The sequence below is a fragment of the Scyliorhinus canicula genome, chromosome 2 (assembly GCF_902713615.1).
Source record: "Scyliorhinus canicula chromosome 2, sScyCan1.1, whole genome shotgun sequence".
Taxonomy (NCBI): Eukaryota; Metazoa; Chordata; class Chondrichthyes; order Carcharhiniformes; family Scyliorhinidae; genus Scyliorhinus; species Scyliorhinus canicula.
Window position 1 is genome coordinate 206,413,778 of NC_052147.1, and position 12,808 is coordinate 206,426,585.

General features: G+C 41.5%; 1 protein-coding gene across 2 annotated transcripts in view; it reads left to right on the top strand.

Annotated features, from left to right (window-relative positions):
* The window catches only part of slc25a12 (solute carrier family 25 member 12), a 137,373-nt gene that overhangs the window by 41,554 nt on the left and 83,011 nt on the right, over window positions 1-12,808 (top strand). For both annotated transcript variants that reach the window (XM_038789420.1, XM_038789421.1), the window contains 2 exons: window positions 5,282-5,421; window positions 8,614-8,760. In XM_038789420.1, the coding sequence (XP_038645348.1) occupies window positions 5,282-5,421; window positions 8,614-8,760 (287 nt within the window). The remainder of the gene's footprint in view (window positions 1-5,281; window positions 5,422-8,613; window positions 8,761-12,808) is intronic.

Here is a 12,808-nt window from a genome sequence, read left to right on the forward strand (position 1 = left end):
AGAAGGTGTTAGATCGTGTGGAGTTATTTGTGGTGTTGGAGAGGTTTGAGATTAGGCCTAAATTTGTGGCATGGGTTAAACTATTATATAGGGAACCAAAGGCACGTGTGCATACGAATGAGATGAGTTTGGGGTATTTTCAGTTATACCATGTCCCCTCTCCTGTTTGCGTGGTGATAGAGTTCTTGGCCAAAGCGCTGAGGTGCTCGGATAAATGGAAGGGAATAGTAAGGGGGTGGGAGTGGAGCATAGACATAGAACAGTACAGCACAGAACAGGCCCTTCGGCCCTCGATGTTGTGCCGAGCAATGATCACCCTACTCAAACCCACGTATCCACCCTATACCCGTAACCCAACAACCCCCCCCTTAACCTTACTTTTTAGGACACTACGAGCAATTTAGCATGGCCAATCCACCTTACCGCACATCTTTGGACTGTGGGAGGAAACCGGAGCACCCGGAGAAAACCCACGCACACACGGGGAGGACGTGCAGACTCCACACAGACAGTGACCCAGCCGGGAATCGAACCTGGGACCCTGGAGCTGTGAAGCATTTATGCTAACCACTATGCTACCGTGCTGCCTAGCATATTGTGTCTGTGTATGCTGATGATCTGTTGTATATCTGTTGTTGTATATCTCCAACCCGGGTTCTTCGGAGGGAGATATAATGGGACTGGGTAGGAGCTTTGGGGCTGTTTCAGCTGAACCTGGAAGAGAGTGAGGGCATTGTGGTGTCTTCGCGGGGGCGGGAGCTAGTTTGGGGGAGGGGGGTATGTTCTTTCGGGAGGCAAGTACCCAGTTTAGGTACTCGGGAGTGCAGGTGGGACGGGACTGGGGACGGGACTGGGCCCAGCTCTAAGTTTAATTTGACGAGTCTCATGGGTAGAGTCAAGGCAGACCTATTGAGATGGGACAGCCTTCCCTTGTCATTGGCAGGCCGGGTGCAGGCAATCAAGATGAATATTTTGCCACAGTTCTTTTTCTATTTCAGTTGCTGATTGTCTTTTTATTCGAAAACGATTTTTATGGGGGTGGAATGGCTGATCTTGCCGTTTGTGTGGCAGGTACGGTAGCAAGGATTAGGAGGACAGTGCTTCAAAGGGGGTGGCATGTAGGGGACCTGACCCTTCCAAACCAGCTTAATATTGGGTTGCGAATGCAGAGAAGGTATAGGGCTGCAGACTTTGTGGCTGAAGATGGAGGCAGGCTCTTTTAAGGAGTCGGTGTTGTGGGTTCGGCAATGGCGTCGCTCCCATTTGCCCATGGGAAATATTCAGGCAGTCTGGTGGTGGTGGCCACATTGAAGATATGGAGGCAATTATGGCAGTTCCCAAGGCTAGGGGTGGGGTCGATGTTGATGCCGATTCGAGAGAATCATAGATTTGAGCCAGCGAGGTTGGAAGCTTGGTTTCGGGGTTGGGAGGAGTGATGGAAATGAAAGACAATTCTAGATGGGTGGTTTGAAACTTTGGATGAGTTGGGGGAGAAGTTGGGGACCCGGTGCAGGATTTTGCGGAGAAGGTTTTTCCGACTATTCCGGTGGCACCGCCCTCCTCGCTTTTGGAAGGGGTGTTGTCACCGATTTTGCTGGAGGTGGGGTAGTTATCTCGGTGATTTACGGGAGGATTTTGGAGGAGGATAGAGCATTTCTTGAGGAGGTTCAGGCCAAGTGGGAGGTGGATCTGGGGATGCTGCTGGAGGAGTGGTTGTTGTGTGAGGTGCTGTGGAGGGTGAATGCCTCGATGTGTACGAGGTTTGGGGTTGATACAGCTAAAGGTGTATCGAGGATTAGCCGGTTGTTTGAGGGGGCGGAGGACGTTTGCGAGCGGTGTGGGAAAGGCCCGGCCAATCATGTACATATGTTCTGGTCTTGCCCGAAGTTGGCGAAATTTTGGAGGTCGTTCTTCAGCTTCATGTCGGCGATCTTACATGTGGATTTAGAGCCCAGTCCCCTGGAGGCCATATTTGGGGTGTTGGCCTTGCTGGAGCTGCAGATGGGAGCGGGGGCAGATGTTGTAGCCTTCGCCTTGCTGATTGCTCGCAGGTAGGCACGTTGGGGTGGAGGTCAGCTTCTTCACCCTGTGCCTCGATATGGCTGGGTGGTCTAAAAGGAGGTCCTGTATTTGGAGAAGGTCAAATTTGTTTTGAGGGAGGTGAGAGGTTCCACAGCGATAGGGTTTGTTTGTGTTAGTTGTTAAAGAGCTGGTTAATGTCAGCTGTTAAGGGGGAGGAGGGGTGGGGGCAAAGAGGGGTTTTTGTTATAGGTTATTGGGGGGGGGGAAGGGGGTTGGCGTTTGTGTTGTTTTTACTTTGTTATTTTGTGTATGCACAATGTTAAAGTATTAAAAACGTTAGCACTGCTGAATAAAAATATTTTCCCCAAAAAAATAATTACTGCATATTTCAACTTTTTGTTTCTGTTATAAATAAACCATTATTGTGTTCAACTTACAAATCTGGTGGCTATAACTTATTGAGCACTCTCAGGGGCAAAGATTCTGTGCATTTTATCCAAATTATTGGTTAATTCACTTGTGTTAGAACTACGGCATCTGTGGGGCTGGAATCGACCATGCACTACCCCAGGGTGTTGTAACATCATTTATATCAGCAGAGAAAATGTATTGGAGAAGCATGTGGAATTAAAGGCTGACACATCCCCAATCTTTGATGGCTGAAATCGTAGGGTTTTTTGGATACGTTGGTAATGATTTTCCAAAATTCTAGAACGCACCCAACAAATGGGAAATTAACAATGTAACACTGGATAAAAGCAAATTACTGCGGATGCTGGAATCTGAAATGAAAGAGAAAATGCTGGAAAATCTCAGCAGTTCTGGCAGCATCTGTAGGGAGAGAAAAGAGCTAATGTTTCGAGTCCGATGACTCTTTGTCAAAGCTAACAGACCGAGAAAGTGGGAAGTATTTATACTGCGGAGTGAGAATGAAAGATGAGTCATAGCTACAGAAACCCAGGGAAACTGGGTGCTAATGGCCACAGAAACCAAGGGGAAAGAGTGTTAATGGCAGTCCCCAGAGAGGACAAAAGATGTGAAAGGTCAAACAGCAGGGAAACTAACATCAGAGGATGAACTGTAGGTGTGGGGGGAGGGGAAGAGGGAAGCAAAGAGGAGAAAGATGAAGGGAAGGTGGATAAGACTGGGGGGAGGGGAATTAAATATATATTAAGAAAGAAAGAAATGGTAAAACAGTTAAAATGAAATGAAAACAAATGGGTCGAGGTGGAGTAGAGCTGACCATCTGAAGTTGTTTAATTCGATGTTCAGGCTGGAAGGCTGTAGCGTGCCTTCAATGTAACACTAATGTAACACTGCCTTTCAAGGAAGCAAGAATGTGGAAGATTACTGACTAGTTAGCCTGACATCAGTCATTGGGAAAGTGCTGAAGTCTATTATTAAGCAAGTCTTAATATTTCATTTAGAAAATCATAGTGTGATCAGACAAAGTCAACATAGTTTTACTAAGGGGAAATCCTGTTTGAAAAATGTAGAGATTTTGGAGGATGAGACTAATAGGGTAGATATAGGGGAACTAGTAAATGTAGTATACTTGGATTTCCAGTAGGCATTTGGTAAGATGCCATGCAAAAGGTTAATACTCGAGATAAGAGGTCATGAAGTTGGTGTAAATATTAGTATGGATAGCGAAAAGATTGATTAATGAACAGGAAGCAAAGAGTAGGCATAAGGGGGCTCTTTCAAATTGGCAGGCGGTGATGACTGGGGTGCTCCAGGATCAGGGCTGCAACTGCGACAATTTGGAATAATTTCTATGGAGCTGTGGATTCTTCATTGTTAAATAGATTTAAGGCTGAGATAACAGATTCTTGGTCTCAGCAAATCCAGGAATATGGGGAGAGGGTGGGAGGGAAAGTGGAGTTAAGACTGAAGATCAGGCATGATTGTTTTGATGGCAAAACATTGAGGTCCATATGGGTCTATTTCTGTTATTATTTTCTTTTATTGTATGTTTTTTCTATGTATGCATGAAAAAATACTTTTAATACATAAATGCACAATGAAAAATATTATTCTATATGATCACCAATACAGTCACTTGCATAAAAGTCTAATTTTGGGCAGCACTGTTTTGTTTCAGTGCTCTGCCTATCACTTGGGAGACTGGAGTTCAGCTTGTCTATTTTCTTGGCGCTCCAGTGCTACATCTGCGCTGTTGCCTGTTTAATTCCAGTTCCATACCATAAGATTCAGTCATGTTTGGTTGGAGACTTTTACAATGTCTTCCTTTTGTGTGCTGTCAATTTGCTGTCTTGTAATTATTATAGAACCATAGAAATTCTACAGTGCAGAAGGAGGCTATTCAGGCCACCGAGCCGACCCTCTGAAAGAGGATCCTACCTAGGCCCACTCCCCCGCCCTATTCCTGTAACCCCACAAAACCTGCACATCTTTGGATTGTGGGAGAGATCTGGAGCACCCGGAGGAAACCCACACAAACACAGAGAAAGTGCAAACTTCTCACAGTGTTACCCAAGGCTGAAATTGAACCAAGGTCTCTGGTGCTGTGATGCAGCAGTGCTAACCACTGTGCCACAATTTTCCTGCCTGATCTGACTTTTGGCACCTCTGAATATATGCTCGTACATTGTTTCGTAACATTTGGTTTATTAAAAAACGCTTTTGTTCTGTTGGTTTCTGTTCTCATAGTGGAATTTCAAGTTCAACCTAGGTGTGAGATTAGCCAATTGAAGATTGCATGCACTTCATTGTGCTGTTGGTCTGTGATGCACTAGGATTGCAAAATTGGCTCTTGTATATTCGTACATATTTTTTTACAACTGTTGTTGGACTTTACCATTAACTTTCTATTGTTAAAACAAATGTTCAAGTGACAGCATGCAATTGCTCTAGTAGTATCTTGAAACTCGTGTAATTACTCAAAGCATTCATTTTGTTTTTTTAGGAGTGCAATTCAAATTTTTGTTTTTAATTTCAATTTATTTTATTTTAAAAAAGGAACTTTAAAGAATAGTATTGAAGTAATTTTCTAATTTAATGGAAATAAATATAATGTGGCAAAATGTATGCTGTTTTATAGCCTTTAATTATTCAGTTTGCTTTAGCGCTTGCCATTTATTTTTGGAAACACTTGTTTGGGTAAAGCCTTTTATAGATTTCTGTGCATCATTTAAATATTGTCTAAATGTATTGCAACTGTTTAACAAACTAAAGTGTAATTATTATTGAGTATTATCAAATTTGGTTATGACAATTGTTTTAAAATTATTCTTAGAAAACATCAAAGAGATCTTCAGCCAGACAATTATTCACCATCATATCCCTTTCAACTGGGATTGTGAGTTTATTCGGCTGCACTTTGGCTTTGACAGGAAAAAGAATCTCTCCTATTCTGAATTTACACAGTTTTTGCAGGCAAGTAATGATCTCTGCCAATTATCTTCTTTTCAGTCAAGTAGAGAGAGTAATTTGATCTGATCCACATATTAGATGTGTATCTGTAACCAGTCATCCCACTTCACAGAATTCTATTGTCTTCTGTCTGCTTGTCTTAATTGAATTACTTGTATACTTTGCTTTTTAAAAAATAATCATACAAAATAAGTTCATTGCAACCTTGTTTTGTTGCTTTCTTGTTGAATATGTTGTCTATTGATGCATCTTTTGCTTGTGCTTGTATAATCATTTTTAAATGGGATATTTTCAAATTTTATTTCCTTCAAACATAAACAAAAAATCTGAATCCGGAACTAACCAGCCCATTCTGGTTTTAATTAATGCTAGGCAAGGAGCAGAAACCAATCTGCTCATAAGATGCGCGTTTGGTCATTTAATGAGGCTGCATGCCATCATGTTGAGTGATTTCTATTTTCTACCAGTTCGTCCAATCCCTGTAGCTGAAAGATGAGGAGAAAGATTCTGTCCATAAGGTCTTTACAGCACCGCTATACGCCCGGAGGAACGGGAACGCTTTGACAGAACTCAGCAATCTACCCAGTATAAGGGCGGCACGGTGGTGCAGTGGTTAGCACTGCTGCCTCATGGTGCTGAGGACCCGGGTTCGATCGTGGCTCTGGGTTACTGTCCGTGTGGAGTTTGCACATTCTCCCTGTGCCCCTGGGTTTCATCCCCACAACACAAAGATGTGCCGGTTAGGTGGATTGGCCATGCTAAATCGCCCCTTAATTGGAAAAAAAATAATTGGGTACTCTAAATTTATAGAAAAAAAAGCAATCTACCTAATAATATCCCAATAAATCCAGTGCGACTGTACTCCCCAACTGCGCCCTCCACCCCACACTTGTCGTGTGTTGCTTTTCTTTTGACTATGCTCCCTGCTTTTGTCTCATCCCGGTCTTCTGCCTCTCACCTTTCATGTACTCTGTCCCTTTCTTTCTCTTATTTTCCACCTTTCATTGTCCTCCTTGTTTTGTTTGGAAATCTGGTGACTTCAAGCTGACCTAAGTGAGGTTTTCAGGATTATGAAGGGAATTGACCAATAATTGCCCTTGGTGTCCCAAGAGGTTTGGTGGGGTCATTGTGTTACGGGGATGGGGTGAGGTTTGGGCTTGGGTGAGGTGTTCTCTCCAAGGGCCGGTGCAGACTCGATGGGCCAAATGGCCTCCTTCTGCACTGTAAATTCTATAATTTATACAGCATTAAAGCAGTTATAACATAATAAAATGTCCCAAAGCACTTCATAGGAACATTATGAACCAAAGTCTCGTTACAAGCCACATCAGGAGGTATTGGGCCAAATGTCCAAAAGCTTTGTCAATGTGGTTGGCTGTGAGGAGTATCTTAAAGGAAGAAAGCAAGCGAGATTTAGCAGGAAGATGTAAGGGGATTCCAGAGCTTTGGACCTAGACAATTGAAGGTATAGCCATCAAGGATAGAGTGATTCAAATTGAGGATGCTCAAGAAGCCAGTATTAGTTGAATACCTATCTCATTGCATTGTGAGGTTGAAGGAGATTACAGAGATAGAGGGAGGGGTGAGGCAATGGAGGGATTTGAAAGTTTGAAAATTTTAAAACAAAGATGTTGCTTGACTGAGAGCCAGTGTATATTTGCAAGAACAGGATTTCTAACAAAAAAGTATTTCATGGGATGTGGGCATCGCTGGGCCAGCGATTATTGCCCTTGAGGGGGCATTTAAGAGTTGTGGATCTGGAGTCACACGTAGGCCAGACCAGATAAAGACAGCATATTTCCTTTCCTAAAGTACATTATTGAAATATATGGGTTTTTACAACAGTCGACAATGGTTTCATGGTCATTATTGGACTTTTCATTCTAGAGTTTTATTCAATTTTAATTTCACCATCTGCCGTCAAACCTACATCCCCAGGGCATTACCCTGGGTCTCCGGAATACTAGTCCAGTGACGATGCCACTGCCTCCCTACATGAGCAAGACTTGGGTGTAATGGTATGCAGATGGTACAGTGTAGGAGACCAGCAGATGATCTGAGGCAGGGGCTGATTTGGGCAGTGCGAAATAGAGATGGTGCAAATATGTGGCTGGATTCTCATCTTAGGGTCACATATGATGCCAAGATTGCAAACAGACTGGTTTAGTCTCAGATTTGGTTTAGTCTCAGACTGTTGCGAGTGAGAGGGATGGAGTCAGTAGCTAGGGAACAGAGTTTGGAGCAGTGATTGAAAACAATTGCTTCAGTCTTTGCTGTATGTGGTTGGAAATTTCTGTTCATTCAATAGCGGATGTTGAATGTGTAGTTTGATAATTTGGCCATTGTGGAGGAGTTGAGAGAGATGATGGTGAAGTAGACCAAGTTAATGTAGATCAATTGTTCATTCTGCTGAAAGCTCAAAGACCTAGGAAATGGCTAACAGCAACTTTTAAAATATAATGGAAGTGTGGAATCAGCTTAGTGAGAGAGTCTTAAAATCAAATCATCCAGAGAATTAGATGCATTTCTAGAGAAAGGATAAGATAACATGGTTGCTATTTGTTCATACAATGCTCATTCCTTTTGTTGAAGAGACCTAGTGCCAGTTAGCGAAATTAACAAAACTTCCCAATTAAAGTGAACTATTTTTGAAGTGAAACCTTGGTATTGTGCAAATGCAGTATTTATTACCAGGATGATCAAAGCTATATTAATAGTTTACAATAGGTAACAATATTACTTTACTTTCAAGCAGTCAATCTCAATTTGAATTTGAACATTAATTTTTATAATTTTAAAATCTGTCACATCCAGCTGATGCCTGTTAAAAACAAATGAATGTGTTAGACCAATTGACCTTTTCCTGTTCAAAAATTGTTATCCTGGCTACTCCCCTCTATCTATTTGTAAAACAACAGTAGTGGGAAAGGAGCAGGAGCTATTTATGATTATCTTTTAATAGTGTTTGTTTTAGTGACAGCTGATTTATAATTAATAAGGTGTATAAAGATGATGGAATAAAAAGGAATGAATACTTGTCATTGTTTTATTATCTTCAGTTTGTTACTGTTGTTATTGTCCTTCTAGGGATTATATGGTTTTGATGCCCAAAAAATAGAGATGGCTCTGGTTCTTACAGGGCAACAATTTCTATCTTAAAAATGTGTGTTTGATTTTTAAAATTCTGTTTTCCAGGAGCTACAGCTCGAGCATGCAAGGCAAGCGTTTGCACAAAAAGACAAAAGCAAGAGTGGCACAATTATGGCATTGGACTTCAGCGATATCATGGCTACCATCCGTTCACATATGCTCACTCCTTTTGTTGAAGAGAATCTAGTCTCAGTAAGTTAAATTTAACAGAAACCTCCCAATTAAAGTAAAACAACTCTTGTATGTGAAAATTTGTTGTCAAGTGTACACTATCAGGATGATTAAACTTATTTTGATAGTTTAAAGTAGGTAACTTAGTTTCAAATAGTCTACCTCAACCTGAAATTGAACATTAATTTTGTGATTTTAAAATCTGTCACATTCAGAAAAAAAGTGCTCTGCATTCTCCGTGGCTTTAATTTAGTATTGTGCTATCAAGGAAATTGTGTGCTCACTTGTATGAATCAGGGAACACAAATTAGCCTCAGAAAGATTCTTACTTTGTACTTTTGAGTTAATCACTCGGACCAGTTTCTTGAGACGTTTCTGTTTGAGTCCAGCTAAAATCAACAATTCTGCTATCCAGCATGACAAGTAGACATGAGAACTAACTGCAGCTTAAAGGCAGTTAATACTTCAAATAAAAATGCAGGTAAACAAAACAGTTGATGTCCAATATTCCATTCAATGTGTAAGGGAGTAAATGCACTTATTAGGATTCAACTAAGCCAGCCTCATGTTCAAGGTTCTGTATTAAAAATGGCGAGAGTCACATGCAGATTTATTTCAATAACAGAACAAGATTTACTCACAACAATCACAATGCATTTTCTTATTTAGCAAACCATACTTCAGTGCAGCTCCTGACAAGAATATGACTCGCCTTTTATAATTGAGGCGCTGGAAGTTTCTTTTTCACTCTGTCAGAAGACTTATCTCTGTGTGTCCAAGTAACGCAACAAGCATTGTCCTGCCTAAAAACCTGTGAAGGATTTTTATTCTTTCTTCGTCACAGTTACCAGGGATCTGTCCAAATATGAATAGACCCATTAGACCTGTCCCCACCATTCCCCAGTTTAATCCAATGAAATCCTGAACCTGGAGTTGATATGCACCTGGAACACATTTACTAGTAGCATTTATTGTCCTTGTAGAGATAGTGGATACATTAAGTTCCCTAGATTCTAGAGCAGTCCCAGTGGATTGAGAGATAGCAAATAGAACAGTGCTATTCAAGAAAGGAGGGAGAGAGAAAATGGGACTGCAAGTCAGTTGATCTAACATTCATTGAAAAGATGCTGAAATCTGTTACTAAGGAGGTGTTAACAAGTCACTTGATTAAGCAGAGTCATTATGGTTCAGAAAAAAGGAAATTTACTGATAAACCTATTAAAGTACAGGGTAGATAAAGAGGAAAACATTGGATGTAGTGTACTACCTTTCCAACTGGCATTTGACAAGATGCCACAAAAAATTATTACACAAAATAATGCCTCATGGGGGTTGGGGTAATACATTACCATGGATAGAGGATTGGTTAATGGGCAGAAAGTAAGGATAAACAGGACATTTACAAGTTGGCAGGCTATAACCAGTGGGGTTTTGCAAGGATCGGTGCAGGGTCCTTCATATTTATAATCTACATTAGTGACTTAGATTATGGGTCCAATAAAGTTTCTGGCCCATGGTACTCCCCAAGATTTTGATGGGATTGAGTGATGCTAATAGCATTGAATATTAAGACAAAGTTGTTAGATTATTTCTTGTTGGAAATGGTCATTACAGGGGCTGTTGTTTTGAAATTCTTCCATTATTACTTCTCTTGCATTCTCAAAAGTGTGCTCTAACTTGATTGGTTAACTGGCTTGAGACGATTCACACCTCTTTAAAGGCTTAATTTCCTGCAAATGCTCACATTCAAAGCATTGTCTTGCATCATTGACTTTGTCTATATATATGTTTCTGGAATCTACTTCTTCATTCACCTGAGGAAGGAGCAGTGCTCAGAAAGCTAGTGATTTGAAACAAACCTGTTGGACTTTCACCTGTTGTTGTAAGACTTCTTACTTGATTGGTTAAAGCCACCATCCAAAGAACATTTCTGTCTTGCTGGAAAATTTTACATGCATTTGATTGTTTTTTCTTCAAAGTCTGAACATTTAGTTGATAGGTTTTGGGGAAAAGCTGATGAGCAGAAACTGCAGTTTGAACTGCCTCATAATTTGAGCATTGTTCTCCCAAAAGACTAGAATAAACATCCACTACGTTTCCCACTAAAACATTGGAAGCAGTCTGTTCTTTGGTCACACTAGCTTTGTGGTCACTTTTTCAAATAAAATAAAATATCTCTCAACTCTGTCCTTAGTGAATTTAGGCACGAGATGAAGATTCTTTGTTAAATCAAAACTTGTAGTGGGAATTGTCTCTTCATCCAAATTATTATCTTCTCTTTCACCACACAACCAAGCTTTCCTTTAGCCAATTTATATGCCTGATTTCTTTCTCTCTTTCGAACTCTTTCTCTTTCCTTACCTCTTTACTCCCTTGATATCCTCTCTCCCTGGAGTTCAATTTCAAGCCTTTTCGGGTTCAAGACTTTTCATTTGTCTTATTCCAATTGAAGCTGCTTTTTTTGGAACTGCATTCTAGCTAACTCAAGCTGTGTACTACCTGCTTCAGGTTTTTCTTCCAATTGTCCTATTGCCTCAATTATGCTTGATTTTCTTTAGCCTTGACTTCAGCAAGTCCCAGCATCTATATCTGTGGATCCAAAATCCCACAAAGATCACTGAATTGTGATCTCGGTAGAGACCAGTTACTTTTTGGTGGAATTTGAAATCCCAGTTATTTGGTGAAAGAATAAAATCACAAGATTCCACTGTTTAAAACAAAAAGAAATTGGCATACAGAAGGCAGTCCACTCAGATTTTAGTGATTTCACTTGGTCACAAAGTCATTCAATCTCTGTCTGCCTCCAAATTAATTTCAGCTAATATGATCCCTAGCCAACAGCAGCTTGCAACCAGCCCGAATTCCACAGGCGCACAGTCTTCACCACAAGTGACACATGTCTGCAGAACCTGCTCAATTCTGTCTGAATGGGATAGACCCACAATTGCTATTTTCCAGTAACAGCAGCAGCTTCAGCAACTTATTTTTAGCTTCTGGATCTGAACTCTGCCTCTTTAAACTTGTCTGTTTTGCACCATTGGACTCCCAACGTCTACTGCCCAGCTTGGGCTGATCTGTGCCCTTTTACATCCTTTAAACAGGGTAGGTTTGCCCAGAAGTTAGGGTGGCACAGCAGCACAGTGGTTAGCACTCTTGCTTCACAGCTCCAGGGTCCAAGGTTCGGTTCCCGGCTTGGGTCACTGTCTGTTTGGAGTCTGCACATTCTTCCCGTGTCTGTGCGGGTTTCCTCCGGGTGCTCTGGTTTCCTCCCACAGTCCAAAGATGTGCAGGTTAGGTGGATTGGCCATGCTAAATTGCCCTTAGTGTCCAAAAAGATTAGGTGAGGTTACGGGGATAGGGTGGAGGTGTGTGTTTAAGCTTAAATGGGGTGCTCTTCCCCAGGACTGGTGCAGGCTTGATGGGCTGAATAGCCTCCTTCTGCGCTGTAAATTCTATGATCTAAGTATCGGTTACCAAACCGCAGATAGTTTTTGCTTCCTTTGAAGAGTCAGTTTCCTTTCTATGTTTGCATTACAGGAAGGACGTGGGTGCACTGGACAGGGTGCAGAGGAGATTTACCAGGATGCTTCTGGACCTGGAGGGTCTGAGCTATGAGGAAAGATTGGGTAGGCTGGGGTTGTTTTCCTTGGAGCAGCCAAGGTTGAGAGGGGACCTGACAGGGGTGTCTCAGATTATGAGGGGCATAGATAGCGTGGATAGGAAAACACTTTTGCCTTTAGTTGGGCGGTCAATTACTAGGAGATTTAAGGTAAGGAGGAGAATGCTTAGAGGGGAGTTGAGGAGAAACTTTTTCATCCAGAGGGAGTTGGGCGTCTGAAACTCATTGCCTAAAAGGGTGGTTGAGTCTGAAACTCATGTAACATTTAAGAAGTATTTATATATTTACTTGTGCTGTCGTAACCTCCATGGCTATGGGCCAAGCTCTAGGACATGGCATTAGTGTAGTCAGTTTGTTGATTGGCATGGACATGATGGGCCAAATGGCTGCCTCTTGTGCTGTAAGCATCTATAAATCTGTGTTATTTCCCCCTTTTCTTTTTTTTCAGTT